The following is a 15,870-nucleotide window of genomic DNA, read 5'->3' as shown; positions in this document are numbered from 1 at the left end:
ATCCCCTCGATAGCGCCCACCACCACCGACAAACTCAATCCCGACTGCCATCGCCTTACCCAGAAACCTCCCCTTCACCGTCGCGAGGCCGCAGATAATCCCTACCACTTGTCCTGCCGGGTGCAACGAGTAGGGAAAGGGCCATGGTCGACTTTATACCCCAAGCCGGGCCTCCCACAGGCGCTACAATGACTACCTTTCGGGTCGCCACGGACAATGGAGCATCGGACGGAACCCCTGGAGCATCAAAGTCAAAAACGAGCGGCGGCGCGACACCTGCCACGAACGGCGCGCAACCGAATGGGGCAAGCACCATCCCTTTGAGCGCGCGCAAGGCAGCACCACTCGATCTCGCCACGGTAGAGCGCAGAGGGCATGGAGCGCCAAACAATCTGCCGCCCAAACAGAACCGTCTCTTCGGCCTGCGCGAAGCTCCTACCTATCGACCGACCACCGAGCAGTTCAAGGACCCTGTCAAGTACATCCAGAGCATCCGCGAAGAGGCACAGAAATACGGCATTGTCAAGATTGTTCCGCCGGATAGCTGGAACCCAGGATTTGCAATAGATACAGAGGTGAGTGCACACGCCATACCCGACTGCGCCTGTGCCCATCTTCACTGCTGTTAAGATGAATCACTTTGATCCAAGCTGATGCGGAACAGCGCTTTCATTTTCGCACGCGACGCCAGGAACTGAATTCCGTCGAGGGGGGTATGTACCAGTCAAACTTTGCCTTATTAACCCACGTCTGATCAGGGCTAGGTACACGTGCCAATCTGAATTATCTGGATCAGCTCGCCAAATTTCACAAGCAGCATGGCCACAGTCTCACACGCTTCCCAAGCGTGGACAAACGGCCATTGGATCTTTACAAACTCAAAAAGGCCGTCGAGAAGAGGGGCGGCTTTGAACGTGTCTGCAAGCAGAAGAAATGGGCTGAAATAGGACGCGACCTCGGCTACAGCGGCAAGATAATGTCTTCGCTGTCTACATCCCTCAAAAACTCGTACCAAAAATGGCTGCACCCGTACGAAGAGTACCTACGGCTGGTGAAACCCGGTGTGCAGCAGATGCTGGAATACGAGCACGGCGGACCGTTTACGCCCTCACCAGGACATTCGCCTGTGAAGAGATCGCTACATGGGACGCCCGCAGCCAATGCCACCGAGTCGCCCGCTATGAAGGCTTCAGCAGCTCTCAACGCGACTCTGCACAATGAATCAGCTCCAACCCCGCCGCCCGAGCTCCCAAAGCCAGCCATGCAATCGGGCTTTACACCAGTAAATTCCGGCGGCTTTACTGCGGTTAACGCGCATCCAACACCTAAGCCAACTACGCAGCCCTCCACTCCAAGCTCCTTTGCTGCAGTGAATGTACCAAGCAGTATGCATCGAGACGTGCTGGAGTCGCGCACTTCCACGCCGTTGCGCAACGTTGGCAGCCCAATGTTGTCAGCTGACAACACCCCTGATTTGCGGCCCTCTGGTATTGGCTCGACGCCATTGTCCAATGGGCATCAATTCAACCAGCTGAAGCGCACTCTATCACAAGATGCAGATAGCAGTGCAAATGACGATGCAGATGAGGCAAATGGCAGGCGCAGTAAACGATTGAAGAAAGACGCTGCCCCCACTGTGGCCGGTTCTCACATGACTCAGCCTCGCCAATCCACGCCAGGCCGGTCGTTCCCTCGTGTGCGCGCCGCTGACGAGCGCCCCGGTGATCGTTGCGAAAACTGCGGTACCGACAATGACCCTACAAACATCTTGCTATGTGACAGTTGCGACTCTGGCTATCATGGCTACTGCTTAGATCCACCAATCAAAAGCATCCCCGCCCACGACTGGCACTGTCCACGCTGTCTGGTAGGCACAGGCGAATTTGGTTTCGAAGAAGGGGGCATATACTCGCTCAAACAGTTCCAGGAAAAAGCGCATCAGTTCAAGCAAGGCCATTTTGCTACCAAAATGCCCTTTGATCCAGTCACTAACGCCCCAAAACCAGTCACAGAAGACGACGTTGAACGCGAATTTTGGCATTCAGTTGCGAATGTGACAGAGACTGTTGAAGTAGAATATGGAGCAGACATCCACTCAACGACTCACGGCAGTGGATTCCCAACCATTGAAAAGAACCCACGAGACCCCTACTCTACGGACCCATGGAACTTGACTGTTTTGCCGTATGCGCCAGACTCGCTGTTTCGCCATATCAAGTCCGATATCTCAGGGATGACAGTGCCTTGGTTATATGTGGGAATGGTTTTCTCAACTTTCTGTTGGCATGCCGAGGATCACTATACGTACTCTGCAAACTACCAGCACTTTGGAGCCACCAAGACCTGGTACGGCGTGCCAGCCGAGGATACCGACAAGTTTGAGCAAGCTATGCGTGAAGCAGTACCAGAGCTGTTTGAAAGTCAGCCCGATCTCTTGTTTCAACTTGTGACGCTTCTCACTCCTGAGCAACTATTGAAAGCTGGAGTCAAGGTTTATGCAATTGACCAACGTGCTGGCGAGTTTGTGATAACCTTCCCCGAAGCTTACCATGCTGGCTTCAATCATGGCTTCAATCTCAATGAGGCGGTGAATTTTGCGCCAAGCGACTGGGAGCCATTTGGAGAGCATGGTGTACAGCGTCTCCAGGACTATCGACGTCAACCGTGCTTCTCTCATGATGAGTTACTGCTAGCCGCGGCCTCGCGCAAGGATACGACCATCAAGACGGCCAAGTGGCTTGGCCCTGCTATGCAGCGGATGCGCGATCGGGAAACGCGATTGCGGAGAGAGTTTCTCGAAAAACATAAAGCTGCTAAAACACACACTTGCAAAGTTGACGGCAGCAGTAACGCGGATGCACCTTGTGAACTTGACTTCGTCATCGATGATGCTGATGTGCACGAGGATGAGCTAATCTGTGCTTTCTGCAAGTGTTACGGCTACTTGTCTCGCTTCTATTGCCGCAACACGAAGAAGGTTCTGTGTCTACAGCATGCTGGATGGTTTGAGTGTTGTTCAGATCTTCCAGAGGCTGATCGTTACTCCGGAGCTAAGGGTCAGCATATGCTTATATATCGCATGCAGGAGGACGCTCTGACGACGCTGGTTGAGAAGATTGTGGACAAGGCAAGCACACCCGAAGTCTGGGAGTCCAAGATGGAGAGCCTTCTTGCTGAGGGACCACGACCGCAGCTGAAGTCTCTGCGTGCACTTTTGCACGAAGGAGAGAAGATTGACTGGGAGCTGAATGGTCTTCAAGACCTAAAAGATTTTGTTGAAAAGTGTCAACAAGTAGCTGACGAAGCGGTCCTGTACACAACTAGAAAGCTGCAGGCTCGCCGCAAAGCCGAGCGTCCCGGTAGGGGAAGACCCAGCAAGTCAGCTATTGCAGAGGCGGATGAGAAGGAACGCGAGTACCGCAACGTTGAGAACATTCAGAAGCTTCTTAACCAGGCAAAAGATCTAGGATTCGATAGCCCCGAGATCACCACACTCCGAGAACGCGCAGAAAGCATTGTGGAGTACCAGAACAAAGCGCGAACTGCCTTACGCGACCGGCCTGCTGAGCAGAGTATTGCCCGACTTGATGAGCTTCTCGAAGAAGGCAAGGGGTTCAATGTTGACCTGCCTGAGCTTGAATCGCTCGAAAAGGTTGTACAACAATTGAGATGGCTACAAGAGGCACAGGATTTCAGAATCAAGCCAGCACCTACTCTTCAGGAGGTTAGTGATCTCATCAAGAGCGGTATCGAAGTTGGCATGCCTGAGCACCATCCCGACCTTCAGTTCCTGCAAGACAAGCGCACGCAAGGCGAGTTCTGGGAGAAGAAGGCGAAAGAGCTTATGGAAGTGGAGCATGTGCACTATCAACAACTCGACGCTTTCTCCAAGCAAGCGACCAACTTGCCGGTGACGCCGGAGACACGAGCGGCTATGGATGCAATTCTCAAGAAGCAGCGAGACGCGCAGGAGCTCATCATGTCTTTGTATGAGCGAAGTAAGAACCCAGATTTCACCCAGCGACCCCGATATATGGAAGTTCGTAATGCCATGGAAGGGCTGAACGCGCTGAACTGCAAGCCAGCTGGGACCAGCGATCTCGAGAAAGAACAGAAGCGCCATGAGGATTGGATGCGACGAGGCAAGAAACTCTTTGGCAAAGCCAATGCGCCGCTTCACATTTTACATGCGCATATGAAACAAGTAGATGAGCGCAATCGGGCTTGTTTCGACCTTTCTGACCAGCCTCGCATGCCTGTTGAACCTGCTTCGCGCGAACAGAGCCCAGCAGATGGAGAAGAGGTGGATGGTTCCGGGTCGAGCCGGGACGTCTTTTGCATTTGTCGCAAACCCGAAGCTGGTATGATGATTGAATGCGAATTGTGCCACGAATGGTGAGTTCTCCTAGTAATCCTTTTAGAGGGTGTTCGCTAACAAGAACAGGTACCATGGCAAGTGCCTAAAGATTGCACGTGGAAAAGTCAAGGAGGACGACAAGTACACATGTCCAATCTGTGACTACCGCGTAAAGATTCCGCGTGATGCAACCCGACCGAAACTCGAAGACTTGCAGTTATGGCAGGACGAGCTTCAAGGGTTGCCATTCCAACCAGAAGAGGAGGAGACACTGGAGTCGCTCATTGAGCATGGCACCAAATTCCGTGATTACGTGGCGCGATATATCAATCCCATGATGTCAAGCCCCGATGAGCTCACTACACAGCGATTCTATCTGCGAAAACTTGAGGGCGCCGAAATTCTCCTTGCGAATGAGATCAACTTCTTCCGCCAAGAGCTGCACAGATGGGCACCCGTCGCACCCACACCGCCACCGATTCTACAAGTATCTCTCTCGACCCGGAAGCCTCGGCCGACCAAACAGCAAAAGCTGATGAACCAATTGGGGATAACTAACCCAGAGGATCTTCCACAACACTTGAGGACCAAGGCGCATCAGTTCAAACGCAAGGAAGGAGATGTCACCAAACCCTCGAGTCCACCACCAGGAACTGGCGAACAGTCGCACACGCCACCCGGAGAACCTCGCCAAAGCCAAGGTGACAGTGAGTACTTTAATCCGGCTACTACATCGGCATACAACAACTCTCCGACGTTTGCTACGACGGCTCCTCTCAGCTTTGGTGGAGGCTCTTCTATCGCACCAATCGATCCAGGACTCTTTGAGAGCTCAGGGCCGGCAGGCCCAACTAGTCCGATGCAAGATCCATTCAAGAGTTCAGTCAGTGGGAATGAGATGTTTGGCGAAGCGATGGAGATGGGCGGTGGCCAGGCCGAGGAAGCCTTGGCCGTCACTGAAGGTAACAACTACGAGGAATAGTATCCCGCTGACTACGGTGTTGCTTCGCCTGGCGCAGGGCGTACTTTCTTTCACGCATAATAGGGCGGCGTTCCGGCATTTCTTATCTCAGCCGTTGTACACTAAGGGGTTGTTACTGTTTTCGCATGCTTTCCCACCATGGCATTCCCTGCATAAGCGAAATATTCTTTATTTATTCATGGATATGCGTGGGATATTGTAGGTGGATTTTCGGGCTGCTGTTTTATTCGGCGGGCGGTGCTTGTTGCATGCAGATGAGGTGTTGAGGGGGTCACGACAGAGCCATGCGACCAACATACCCATAAAAAGCGCGTAGTAGACTAGTCGGTGTTGTTTTCATTTACTCTTCATCGATAACGAAGAATCGATAATTACCATGCTAAAACTTGAGCGCTATGTGGTGCAAGTTGATGGGCGGGTGGAGGTGAAGTGATGATGCGGGGATCTCGGAGGTTTGCGTAGTAGCGCAACCAAACTACTGACAAAGGGCCCGTGCACGACATTTCTGATGGCGGTTCTGGTGCCATCAGCATCATTCCTGACCTCGGACGACACACTGCAATGCTGCCAAGTAGAGGGCTGCGGCCTGCCCAAATTGCGCCCTTGGCCTCGCGACAATCATCAATACTTAGATCGACAGCTACAAGGAAGGTGCGCACACCCAATGGTCCAATTGCTCGCTTCGTGCCATCTGCCCGCCCGCGTCCTGCCTAGCGAAGCCACACGACTTCGCACCCACGACTACTCTTTTGTCACCACTTGAGATGCATATTTGGCGAGCTTCCCCTTTTGAGATACTAACTGTAGCAGTTCTCGTCCCTTCCCCGCACAGCTGGCCTCGCTTCACAATCATGTCGAACAAGCCCGCTCCAAACTGCACAGTGGAGGAAGGGCGCAGCTGGCACTCATAATGTCATGCTGAGCGCTTCGTCCGTCCGATATGCTTCATGGTACGCGCCTTGGAGCTGGGGTAGTTCTGCCAAACCTGCCGACGCCAGTTCCGCTCTGCCCTCGAATCAAGTCCCAATTGCCGAATTCTCCCACCGTCATACGTCCGAGTTTGCAAAGCATGCAGAACCTGCCGTGAGCACAGCCACTCCCGAGCTTGCGCCTGCAACGATTGAGAAACCCGCAGTCGTTGATGGAGTGTCAAGCTCAACCAATACAGTTGCAGAGAATGCCTCTATCATCGGCGAACCCAAGACGCTTGACAATGTGCTCGAGAGCGATCCGATCAAAGATACACTCCCCACTGCCGAAATCGATCCCACTCACCTTATTGATCATGCCGGACAACTGAAGGAACTAGGTCTAGACTACGGCTGGGGCATGACTACGCTTTTTGAAAAGTGCATCGAGACTATTTACCTGCAGTCAGGTTTGGGCTGGGCCGGATCCATTCTGATCGCCGGTGTAGTAGTGCGTGGAGCAACCTTCTTCTTCCAAGCTCTTAGCTCAGACAAGATGGCAGCCATGGCCGCTCTAACACCTGTGACAAAGCCTCTGCAGGATAAGATGGAGGCTGCCATTGCGCGGGGTGATAAGCAGCAGGCGGATCTGTACAGGATGCAACAGGCCGAAATCATGAGACCGTACGTCGGAGGCATGGCTTCCATGGGAGGTTTCATGTTCATGCAAGCCTGGATTGGATTCTCGGCTTTCAGGTTTCTGAGAGCCATGGGTGAGCTGCCTGTGCCTGGCATGGAACACGATGGTTTCTTGTGGTTCACTGATTTGACTTCGCGTGACCCATACTTTCTTTTGCCGGCCGCGACAACGGCCGTCATGTACACTGTCTTCAAGGTATGTTTGTTCTCATAGCTACGAGGAGCGGAGAGCTAATCCACTTTCAACAGAATGGAGGCGAGGTCGGTGTACAAAACGACGTTGGCCAGGCTGCACAACGCCAAAAGCTGTTTACTGGTCTCGCAGTAGTGCTCGGTCTGGTAACTGCTTTCCAAGCCGCAGCTCTGCAACTTTACTTCCTTGTGTCTGGTATCATGGGTGGTATCACTGGTTGGATGCTGCGTCAAAACGGCTTCCGGCGCATGATTGGTATCCGCACCCTACCGAGCAAAAAGAGCAACGAGCTATACGCCAAGGTGGCACAAGGCGAGCTGAAGTTGAACGACATCAAGGGACCTGACGGCAGGATCCGCTACCAGCCGCCCACTCCCATCCGCAAAGCTCCCGCCAACCGCCGCCAAATCTCTGGCATCAACATCAAGCCCGGCGTGATTATCCCCGCGCATCTACAGGCTGAGGCGCCCAAGGTGGACCGTACCCGCCCCGACCGCGATGTTGACTTTGAGGAGGGTGCAGCGGGCAAGCCGATGATGGAGAAGCTGGACTACTACAGGAGGAACTACCGACTCAGCTACGTGTGGCGTAGATTCAACGACAGCGCCGAGGCATGGACGAGGAAGATGGGCTATGGGGGTAAGAAGATGACTGCCGAAGAGGCCAAGAGAAAGAGGAAGGCTGAGGAGTATGAGATTGAGCGTCGACGAAGATTTGAAAACAGGTCGTAAGGAAGTGCGAGGTTGTGTGGGGTCGAGAGTGAGTGTATGATATGACTGAACTTGTAGCCTGTGTTCTCAACGTAACAGACACAAGGGAGAAAAGTCCATGGAAGGAGGAGGTTGAAAAACGCCATTTTGTAGTATAGTGGTGTCTTTGTACAAATATTGGAATGCATGTATGCTCCGGAATGACATGTTTTTCTCTCTTCTACTTCAAAACGTAACGCCGACATTGCAATCGACTCGTGGGTATGTATATCTGCATGCACACTGCCTCGACACTAAAACCACCTCTCTATATCCTGCCGCCTACTCCAACGAAGTGTACATGTCGAGTTCCTGCCCGTTTCGCCGTCTTCGCTCCACAGGATCCGCACGCATCTCTACACCCGGACCTACGCGTCGACCAGTCGTAGAACCCAACCGGTGACTTGGAAATATCTACAACTCACAAATTAGCCATTGCTTTCCCTTCCCCCCCTTCTCTCTCTCTCCTCAAAAAAAGAAAAAGTAAAGAGACGAAGAATATGCAAACCAACATACCTTTGTACCCGACCACCCCAACCGATACGCCGCCTCATTCGCAACCAACTCGCCAAATCCCAACATCAATCCGTTCACGAAGGGCAGCAGCAGGTTGATCGCTGCGCCGCGCAGCAGGCCCCAGAGCGTGGGCGGCTTGTACAGGATCAGAGGGGAGGAGCTGGACGAGGCCGAGGCGGGCGAGGGGGAGAGATCCGGGTTTGCGTCGTAGGTTTCGCTGTCCGAGGGGATGGTTATGCCGGATTCGGTGAGGGTGTTTGGGGCAGGGGCGGGGGACGTCATTGTTGTGGTTGTGTTTGTTGGTGAGGAAGGTGTGTGTGTGGACGTTGGGTGGTGGTGGTGGTGGATGTTGGAGAGTTTGAGCCCCACGCGGAGGTGGGTGCGGAGATTGGTGCTGGGTTGGGCCGATGGGAGGTTTTGGATGGCCGGATGGCGGGGTGTTTGCAAAGAGGATTCTATGTGTGTGGAATTGAGAGAGGTGGGTTGGGCTTGTGTGTTTGGGGGATTTGAATTGGGTGGTGCCGCGTCAGGGCATTCCGAGGTGAGATGGAGTTGGGGTGGTGTTGGTGAGGCTCAATTCAACGTCGGTCTTGGCATTGCATGCCATGTTGGAAGCAGGTACTGAGGCTTGAGAGCTGTCTGCTTGTAAATTGTTTAGTTGAATGTGTTTACTGCAGACGCTCGATTCCGGTGCAACATTTGAATCTATTACATTGTTCTCACTAGTTTGTTTGCTGCAGCCTCTCACTCAACGCGTAGTAGTAAAAGTCCGAGCGACGTCACCAATTGCCGCCTCAGAACAAACGCCGTGGGATACATAGACCCCCACCCGACGGCTACAGTACGTACGGTACATTGGCAGCACGCCCGAGCTTACATCAACAACACGGGGTATCTTTCCACCTCGAGCACTTGGCAAGCTGTAATGTCTGAAGCTGCCACCGACCGAGACGCCCAGGTTGCGCAGCTCGCTAGCTTGACTGGTCTGGACGCTGCTACAGTATGTGGAAGCTCATCGAAGCTATTGGACGTGCTCACCAACACGCGCAACAGGCAGAGCGCTACCTAAACGCTTCCAACGGAGACCTCACTCTTGCAGCCTCGCTATTCTTTGACCAAACCGCCGAACAACAAGAAGCCGATTCCGAACCAGACGTCGACATGGCCGGCGACGACGATTCCACGAACAACCCCAGCCAGAACCCGCCTCCTCCCTCGGGTGGCGGACGTACGCTTGGAGGTGACTATGTTCCCTCTTCTGCACCGGCAGCAGCCTCTTCATCATCATCGCAGCGGCCTGCTGGCCGTGGACAGCCGACACAGCGTGGTGTGGCTGGTGCGAGGACCTTGAGGGACTTGCAGTCATCTGGTGGCGGCCACGGACACGCTCACGACGATGACGATGACGAGCATAGCCCCGAGGACGACAGCCAGGACTTCTTTGCCGGTGGTGAAAAGTCTGGCCTTGCTGTACAGAACCCCAGCCAGTCGAACCCACGCGATCAGATCAACAACATCCTCAAGCGGGCGCGACAGTAAGTTGGAGCGCAGTCACTCGTATGTAGCACGGCAGCTAACAGGCACAGAAATGCTCCTCGACCAGGTGGTGACGACGAGCAGCCAGCCAGCTCGCACTTCCGTGGTGCAGGCACAACGCTGGGTGGCGACGATGCTCCTTCGCGGATCATCCCAGACCCCAACGCGAACATGCCTGCACCGCCCCCGCGTGCCCACCGCGAACTCCACCTCTGGCGCGATGGCTTCTCTGTCGACGACGGCGACCTGTTTCGCTACGACGATCCGGCAAACGCACGCACACTGGAGATGATCAACACCGGTCACGCCCCGCTGCATATCCTGAATGTAGAGCACGGACAGGAGGTGGATGTCGAGGTACACGCGCACAAGGACGAGGACTACAAAAAGCCAAAGAAGAAGTACGTTCCCTTCTCAGGCAGTGGAAACCGGTTGGGCAGCCCCACACCTGGCTCGAGTTCAACGGCTGCTACCATGGCGGCTGCAGGCCCTAGTAGCACAGGAGCCTCGACGTCGGGGGGCTCTGCGCAACCTAGCGTCGAGGTGGACTCGTCGATACCTACCCTCACACTACAGGTCCGCCTCGGGGACGGCACACGATTGACATCGCGGTTCAATACTACACACACTATCGGCGACGTCTACGACTTTGTGACCAGGGCCAGTGCGGCTAGTCAAGGACGCGAATGGGCGCTCATGACGACATTTCCCAGTAAGGAACTGACGGACAAGGGCCAGGTGCTGGGTGACATTGCAGAGTTCAAGCGCGGAGGGGTTGTTGTGCAGAAGTGGAAGTGAAGAATGGTACGGTACGCCGGTGTGCGGGTGAAGGTTGGGATTGCAGTACCACCGGCTATGGGGGAAGAATGCAGAGAGGTAGACGCGGATGTATGATGACGATGATTATGAGGTGCATGATGATAGCCGAATTGGGGCCGCGTGGTGGCTAAACGGTTGAGAGAATCGGGCAGAGTGTAGTCGGCGCGATGGCGCAATTGCCCGAATAGTATCCATGGAAGCATGGCAAAAATCCAAATGTGACATGATGCACAAACTCGGCCAGTCAGTCAGTCGACACTCAACGGGCACATGCTGGGACAGACACTGTGGAGTGCAGCTGCTTTGTGCAATGGTGGCTAATTGGCGGAGAGTATGGCTTGGTGTGATGCGGTGAGACTTTGGTTTGGGGCGTTGTGCGAGGGCCGAAAGGAAGATTCCTTGAACCGCTATCGGCACTCGCTATCTCTGTCTCTGTCTCTCCATCTTTCTCTTTCTCATGCAGGACCGACTGAGGAGGCGGGCACTTTGTGGGGGGTGGGGGGACTTGCACACTGCATTCACCGAACAAATCGACACGTATGTACGTACAGACAGACAGACACTCTTGCTTATCCGTGCATCGGCTGAATAAGTCAAACTACGACAGAACGTGTGTGGGGACATTTGGCAGCATAGGCGCCTGCGTGCTGGCCATGTTTGCCTCTTATCTTAAATTATGCCGCCTACCAAGACGCCTGCCCAGCCGCATAATTTGCGGCAGCGCGCCCCCGCCCGCTCGCGGCCGCGTGTGATTTGAGCAGGGAGAAAAGGGCCATGTTCTTGAGTAGATGAGCTGAGGCGCATGGTGCGACGGCTCTTCCGCTCGGGAGCTTTTGCGAAACACGCAAGCATCGCCAACGTCGACGACCTGCGACCACTCGAGGGCGGCAGAAGCGTGTCCCAATCCCGTCACTTGGCGATCGCTATTTGCGTAACGCGTCAGCACTCTACTCCAACGCCCGGCCGCACGGGGCGGGAGGCGTCACAGCGCATGGGGGTTCAGTGTCAAAACCCATGGAGACACCCAGATCGACGAGCCTCTGGCCGCGCATTGCTGTTTGAGAGTGATGGACACCTCGTTGTGCTGCTACTAGCAATCTCATTACCCTGTCAACTCGCTGCCCCCCCGACCCATGTACCCCCATTTCCACTTGTCGCCGCCTCGTCTCGTCTGACCTTCACCTTTGGGCTCTTCGCTTTCTTTTTTCTTTCTAGTCCCATTCTCCTCTCCATCTGCTTCTCTTACTTAGTCGCTCCTTGCATCCATCGGCGCCATTTGCGGTCCCATACACACGGCAGCGACCAAGAGTACTGATAGCCAGGTCGACTATTATAGCTCCGGCCCTCTTGGCCCCAAAGCGCCGCCACCACCGCCCCGCCTGCTCTTTCCTTGCTCTCTACTATCTATATACCCCGTAGCTCAGGAGCTTCTCACTTGTCAAGTACCACCGCAGTCGCACGACATCCACTCTCTTTCACCCGCCATTCACTTGTTGCCCCATTACCCTCACGCGCCAAAGAGCAATGCTGTCTATTTACTGCCGCTAAAAGCTTACGACCAACTCTCTCTATCCCAGCTGCGATTACCGCACTTCGCTACTTGGCGCCTCCCGAGCACTAAGACGATACGAATACGAACAACATCAGCATCATGTTTTTCCGATCTCCCCGCAGATTTGCCATATTTTCCTTTGTAACGCTCCTCTTCATATGCCTCGTACTGCGCCAGAGCCCATGGGCTCAGGAAAAGGTGTACGAGAGGATACCGCTGTACAACTTGGAAAGACAACAATCAGAGCAAGAATTGTTGCACGAATCTCACGAACCACAAGCTCCCCTTGAAGATGCATGGCAACATGCGCTTCCCCTGCCTGGCGCAATCCCGAGCCCGGCAAAGGTACTTCCACCTCCCATGGAGTCTTCACGTGAGAAGGAGCCCGAGTCGAAGCCCGCCAAAGCCCACCCACCATGGATGACTGCGCCATCAAGAACTGGCAATTTTATTCCTCCTACCCCGCGACCGACCAACATGAAGGAGTACGTTAAGAAGATGCTCAAATGGCCTCGACCAAGCTGGGACGGACATTGGCCCCCATTCAGCGACTACGTCGACAAGGCGTATGATCCCAATCGCTGGGAGCATTTTGATATGTAAGTAGCTGTTTCTTCTCTGGTATGCATGGAATAGCTCATCTTAACCTTTTGGCAGGGACTACCGCATTTACGAGGCAGGACACAACAAGCTCAATGAGACAGCTGCGGCTGATCCAGTAGCCTACAAGCCGTTCCCCAAGTACAACACCCCCGAGTGGAAGAAGAAATGGCACGGCGAGCACGTGGCTTGCCTAGGTCCCCGAGGTATCCCACTAAACATTAGTACCGATGACGAAGTTCAAGTGTACCGTGGACTCCCGGAGGACTTTCCTCCAGTCTATGCAGGCGGTTATGATGTCATTGGCCTGGACGAGGATGTTTGCTTTGACCGCTACTCGCGATACGGTCCGTATGGATACGGCGACGATGAGTTCCCAGAGGTTGTCAAAGACTGGAAAGCGCCCAGGCTGGTACCTGATTGGTCCGAGGTCAATTGGGGCGAGCTGCAAGCCGATTGTTTGGAGCGCAACAAGGAGCGATATCGACCCGGCGCCAGATCCGAAATCGTAAAGATACCCAGCACCGCTTTGCCTGAGCCCGCTTCTGCTTCTGCCGCTTTTGCGATCCCAACAGATACCAGCAGGAGCAACCTTGAGGTTAGAAATCAGCCGGAAAAGAAGTACCATCACCGCACTGCTGTTCTTATCCGTGCCTGGACCGGTTACACGTACGAAGAGAACGACATCACTGCGATCCGCGCAATGGTATCTGAACTTTCTCTCCAATCTGGTGGAGAATATCAAGTCTACCTCTATGTCCACGTCAAGGACAGGAATCTTCGAATTTTCGATGACCAGGACGAGTATGACCGTGTACTCAAGGAGAATGTGCCCGAGGAACTTCAGGACATGGCAATTCTATGGTCAGAGTCCATCTTTCCACAGTGGTATCCGAAGGTTATGGATTGGCAGGTTTATTGGCAACAGTTCATGTGCCTACAATGGTTCAGTCTTACCCACCCTGAATTCGACTACATCTGGAACTGGGAGACAGACGCAAGATACACCGGACACCACTACCACTTTTTCGAGAAGATTAGCGAGTTTGCCGATAAGCAGCCCAGGAAGCTTTTGTGGGAGCGCAACAAGCGATACTATCTCCCCAGCATCCACGGAGACTACCAGTCATTTGTTGAGAACACGCACAAGGACGTTTTGAACGCATCGGCCAATTCGCTCATCCCACCTCCAGTGTGGGGACCACGACCCTGGGCACGTGCTGATCCTCCACAAAAACCACTTGGACCCACACCACCCACAACAATGGAAGAAGACAACTTTGAGTGGGGTGTTGCCGAGCCTGCGGATTTCATCACTCTGCTTCCCATGTGGGACCCACGCAATACAACATGGTCTTACAAGGATAAGATCTGGAACTACCTCCCGGGTATCAGGCCAATTTTCACTCCCGAAGACGGCCAGGCAGATTGGTTCACACACCCAGACTTTGAGCAGATTGACCGCCGAACATTTATCAACACTGTTGTACGATTCAGCAAGAAGATGCTTCAGGCCATGCATGAGGAGAACCTTGTCGGCCGCAGCATGCAAGCCGAGATGTGGCCCTCAACCGTAGCCCTCCAACATGGTCTCAAAGCCGTCTACGCCCCTCACCCCATCTTCACCGACCGCCACTGGCCCACTGGCTATACAGAAGCCATCTTCGATACGGCCAACACGGTCGACCCAGACACGGGCGAAGCCCTCGAACCCCGCCAGGGCGCCTGGACCGAAGAAGCAGACTCACCGTACAACCACGACCGTGAATACAACTTCCAGGGCTGGAGCTGGTACTACGCTTCCCGCTTCCCACGCAACCTCTACCGCAGATGGCTCAACTGGCCCATGACCAAGCAGAATTGGGGCGAGGAAGAACAGATTGATGGTGGCCCGGGATTCGACGGCGCGCTCGAACAAAAGAGAATGTGCATGCCTGGTATCTTACTACATCCCGTTAAGCGCATGACTAAAACTGATCCTAAGCCCTAAGATGCGGTGAGGGGAATGGTCATGGGAATGAGGATTTTGATTAAGCGTTGTGGTGTTTTTCTTGGACTAGGTGTAAAGATCACCAGGGAGTCATGCTGAGTTTCTTTTTTTTGTTCGTCGATAAGAACAACGATTTTGTTTTGTTGTCGATTGTCCCGTTTCAAAACGTTTTGTTATACCTCATTTTCCTTTTTTTTCTGTTACATGAGAAAAGTGCAGTGTTTGCGACTTTCTTTCTTTCTTTTTGTTTGCTGTGGACATCAACCTGGTGTTTGTATGGAAATTTTTTCCGCCTTCTTCTTCTTCTTCTTCTTCTTCTTCTTCTGTTATATACTTGATCTTTTTTCTTTTCTTTTCAAAACACTTTGTTGTCTCGACTGACAACTTTTTTTTGTTTGAGACAAAAAAGATAGGCATTCAGTCGTCCTTCCTTCCTTTCTTCTTCTTTGGAGGGGGAGTGTTTGTAAACTAAGTTGAAGTGGTGAGGATTGGGGGCTCGCTTTGGGCGTTCATCATGTTAAGGTGTAGCATAACATAGGTTCTTAGAGTACGATATCTATGGTCCATTTCAAAACTCCCCAATCCGTGAATCTTTTTTTTCCTGCCTTGGTATGTAATAAACAATGAAGATACGTAAGGAATGGTGAAGAACATCGCAAGAGCTGCTTCAGAGTCCAACTCCCTCCTTCCTCATTTCTGCTTCCTTCATATCACGTATGACACAACATACCTCTCTTCTGCGAAGAAGAGAAAGAGAAAAAAACCATCAAATCCAATCTTCCCACCCTATTCCATATCCCAACCAACTTCAACACTTTCCCACAACCTCTCGATCTCCACCACCCACCCCCTCACCCCTCCTTTCCCATCCCCCCCACGCTATCCTCCATCCCAATAGTCCACACAGCACTCAACAGCCCTAGCCTCCCCCTCAACAACTCTCCTCCCACCACCCACAAGCGAACAAGC

General features: G+C 53.4%; 4 protein-coding genes across 4 annotated transcripts; 3 read left to right on the top strand and 1 right to left on the bottom strand.

Annotated features, from left to right (window-relative positions):
• Nucleotides 1-188: 188 nt before the first annotated feature.
• On the top strand, nt 189-8,267 carry PSV08DRAFT_401144 (phd transcription factor; the record flags this gene model as incomplete). Its single annotated transcript, XM_014226395.2, has 7 exons — nt 189-575; nt 665-713; nt 765-4,395; nt 4,445-5,319; nt 5,827-5,990; nt 6,150-7,142; nt 7,196-8,267. The coding sequence occupies 7 exons, from the start codon at nt 189-191 to the stop codon at nt 7,868-7,870; spliced, it is 6,774 nt and encodes a 2,257-aa protein (XP_014081870.2). The 3' UTR covers nt 7,871-8,267.
• PSV08DRAFT_38000 (outer membrane protein TOM13-domain-containing protein) lies at nt 8,021-8,939 on the bottom strand. The gene is made up of 2 exons (XM_014226397.2): nt 8,405-8,939; nt 8,021-8,302 (listed from the first exon to the last, which is right to left on the bottom strand). Exons 1-2 carry the CDS (start codon nt 8,684-8,686, stop codon nt 8,171-8,173), a joined length of 414 nt encoding a protein of 137 aa, XP_014081872.1. The 5' UTR covers nt 8,687-8,939; the 3' UTR covers nt 8,021-8,170.
• A 270-nt stretch (nt 8,940-9,209) lies between these two features.
• On the top strand, nt 9,210-11,088 carry PSV08DRAFT_221369 (uncharacterized protein). The gene is made up of 3 exons (XM_014226398.2): nt 9,210-9,404; nt 9,458-9,939; nt 9,991-11,088. Exons 1-3 carry the CDS (start codon nt 9,330-9,332, stop codon nt 10,736-10,738), a joined length of 1,305 nt encoding a protein of 434 aa, XP_014081873.1. The 5' UTR covers nt 9,210-9,329; the 3' UTR covers nt 10,739-11,088.
• A 1,322-nt stretch (nt 11,089-12,410) lies between these two features.
• PSV08DRAFT_221364 (uncharacterized protein) lies at nt 12,411-15,133 on the top strand (the record flags this gene model as incomplete). Its single annotated transcript, XM_014226399.1, has 2 exons — nt 12,411-12,910; nt 12,969-15,133. 2 exons carry the CDS (start codon nt 12,411-12,413, stop codon nt 14,899-14,901), a joined length of 2,433 nt encoding a protein of 810 aa, XP_014081874.1. The 3' UTR covers nt 14,902-15,133.
• Between the last annotated feature and the right edge of the window lie 737 nt (nt 15,134-15,870).

Source organism: Bipolaris maydis (assembly GCF_028858645.1).
Source record: "Bipolaris maydis strain C4 unplaced genomic scaffold PSV08scaffold_5, whole genome shotgun sequence".
NCBI classification, from domain to species: Eukaryota; Fungi; Ascomycota; class Dothideomycetes; order Pleosporales; family Pleosporaceae; genus Bipolaris; species Bipolaris maydis.
The sequence above is the reverse complement of the archived record's forward strand: the minus strand, read 5'-3'. Positions and strand labels throughout refer to the sequence as shown.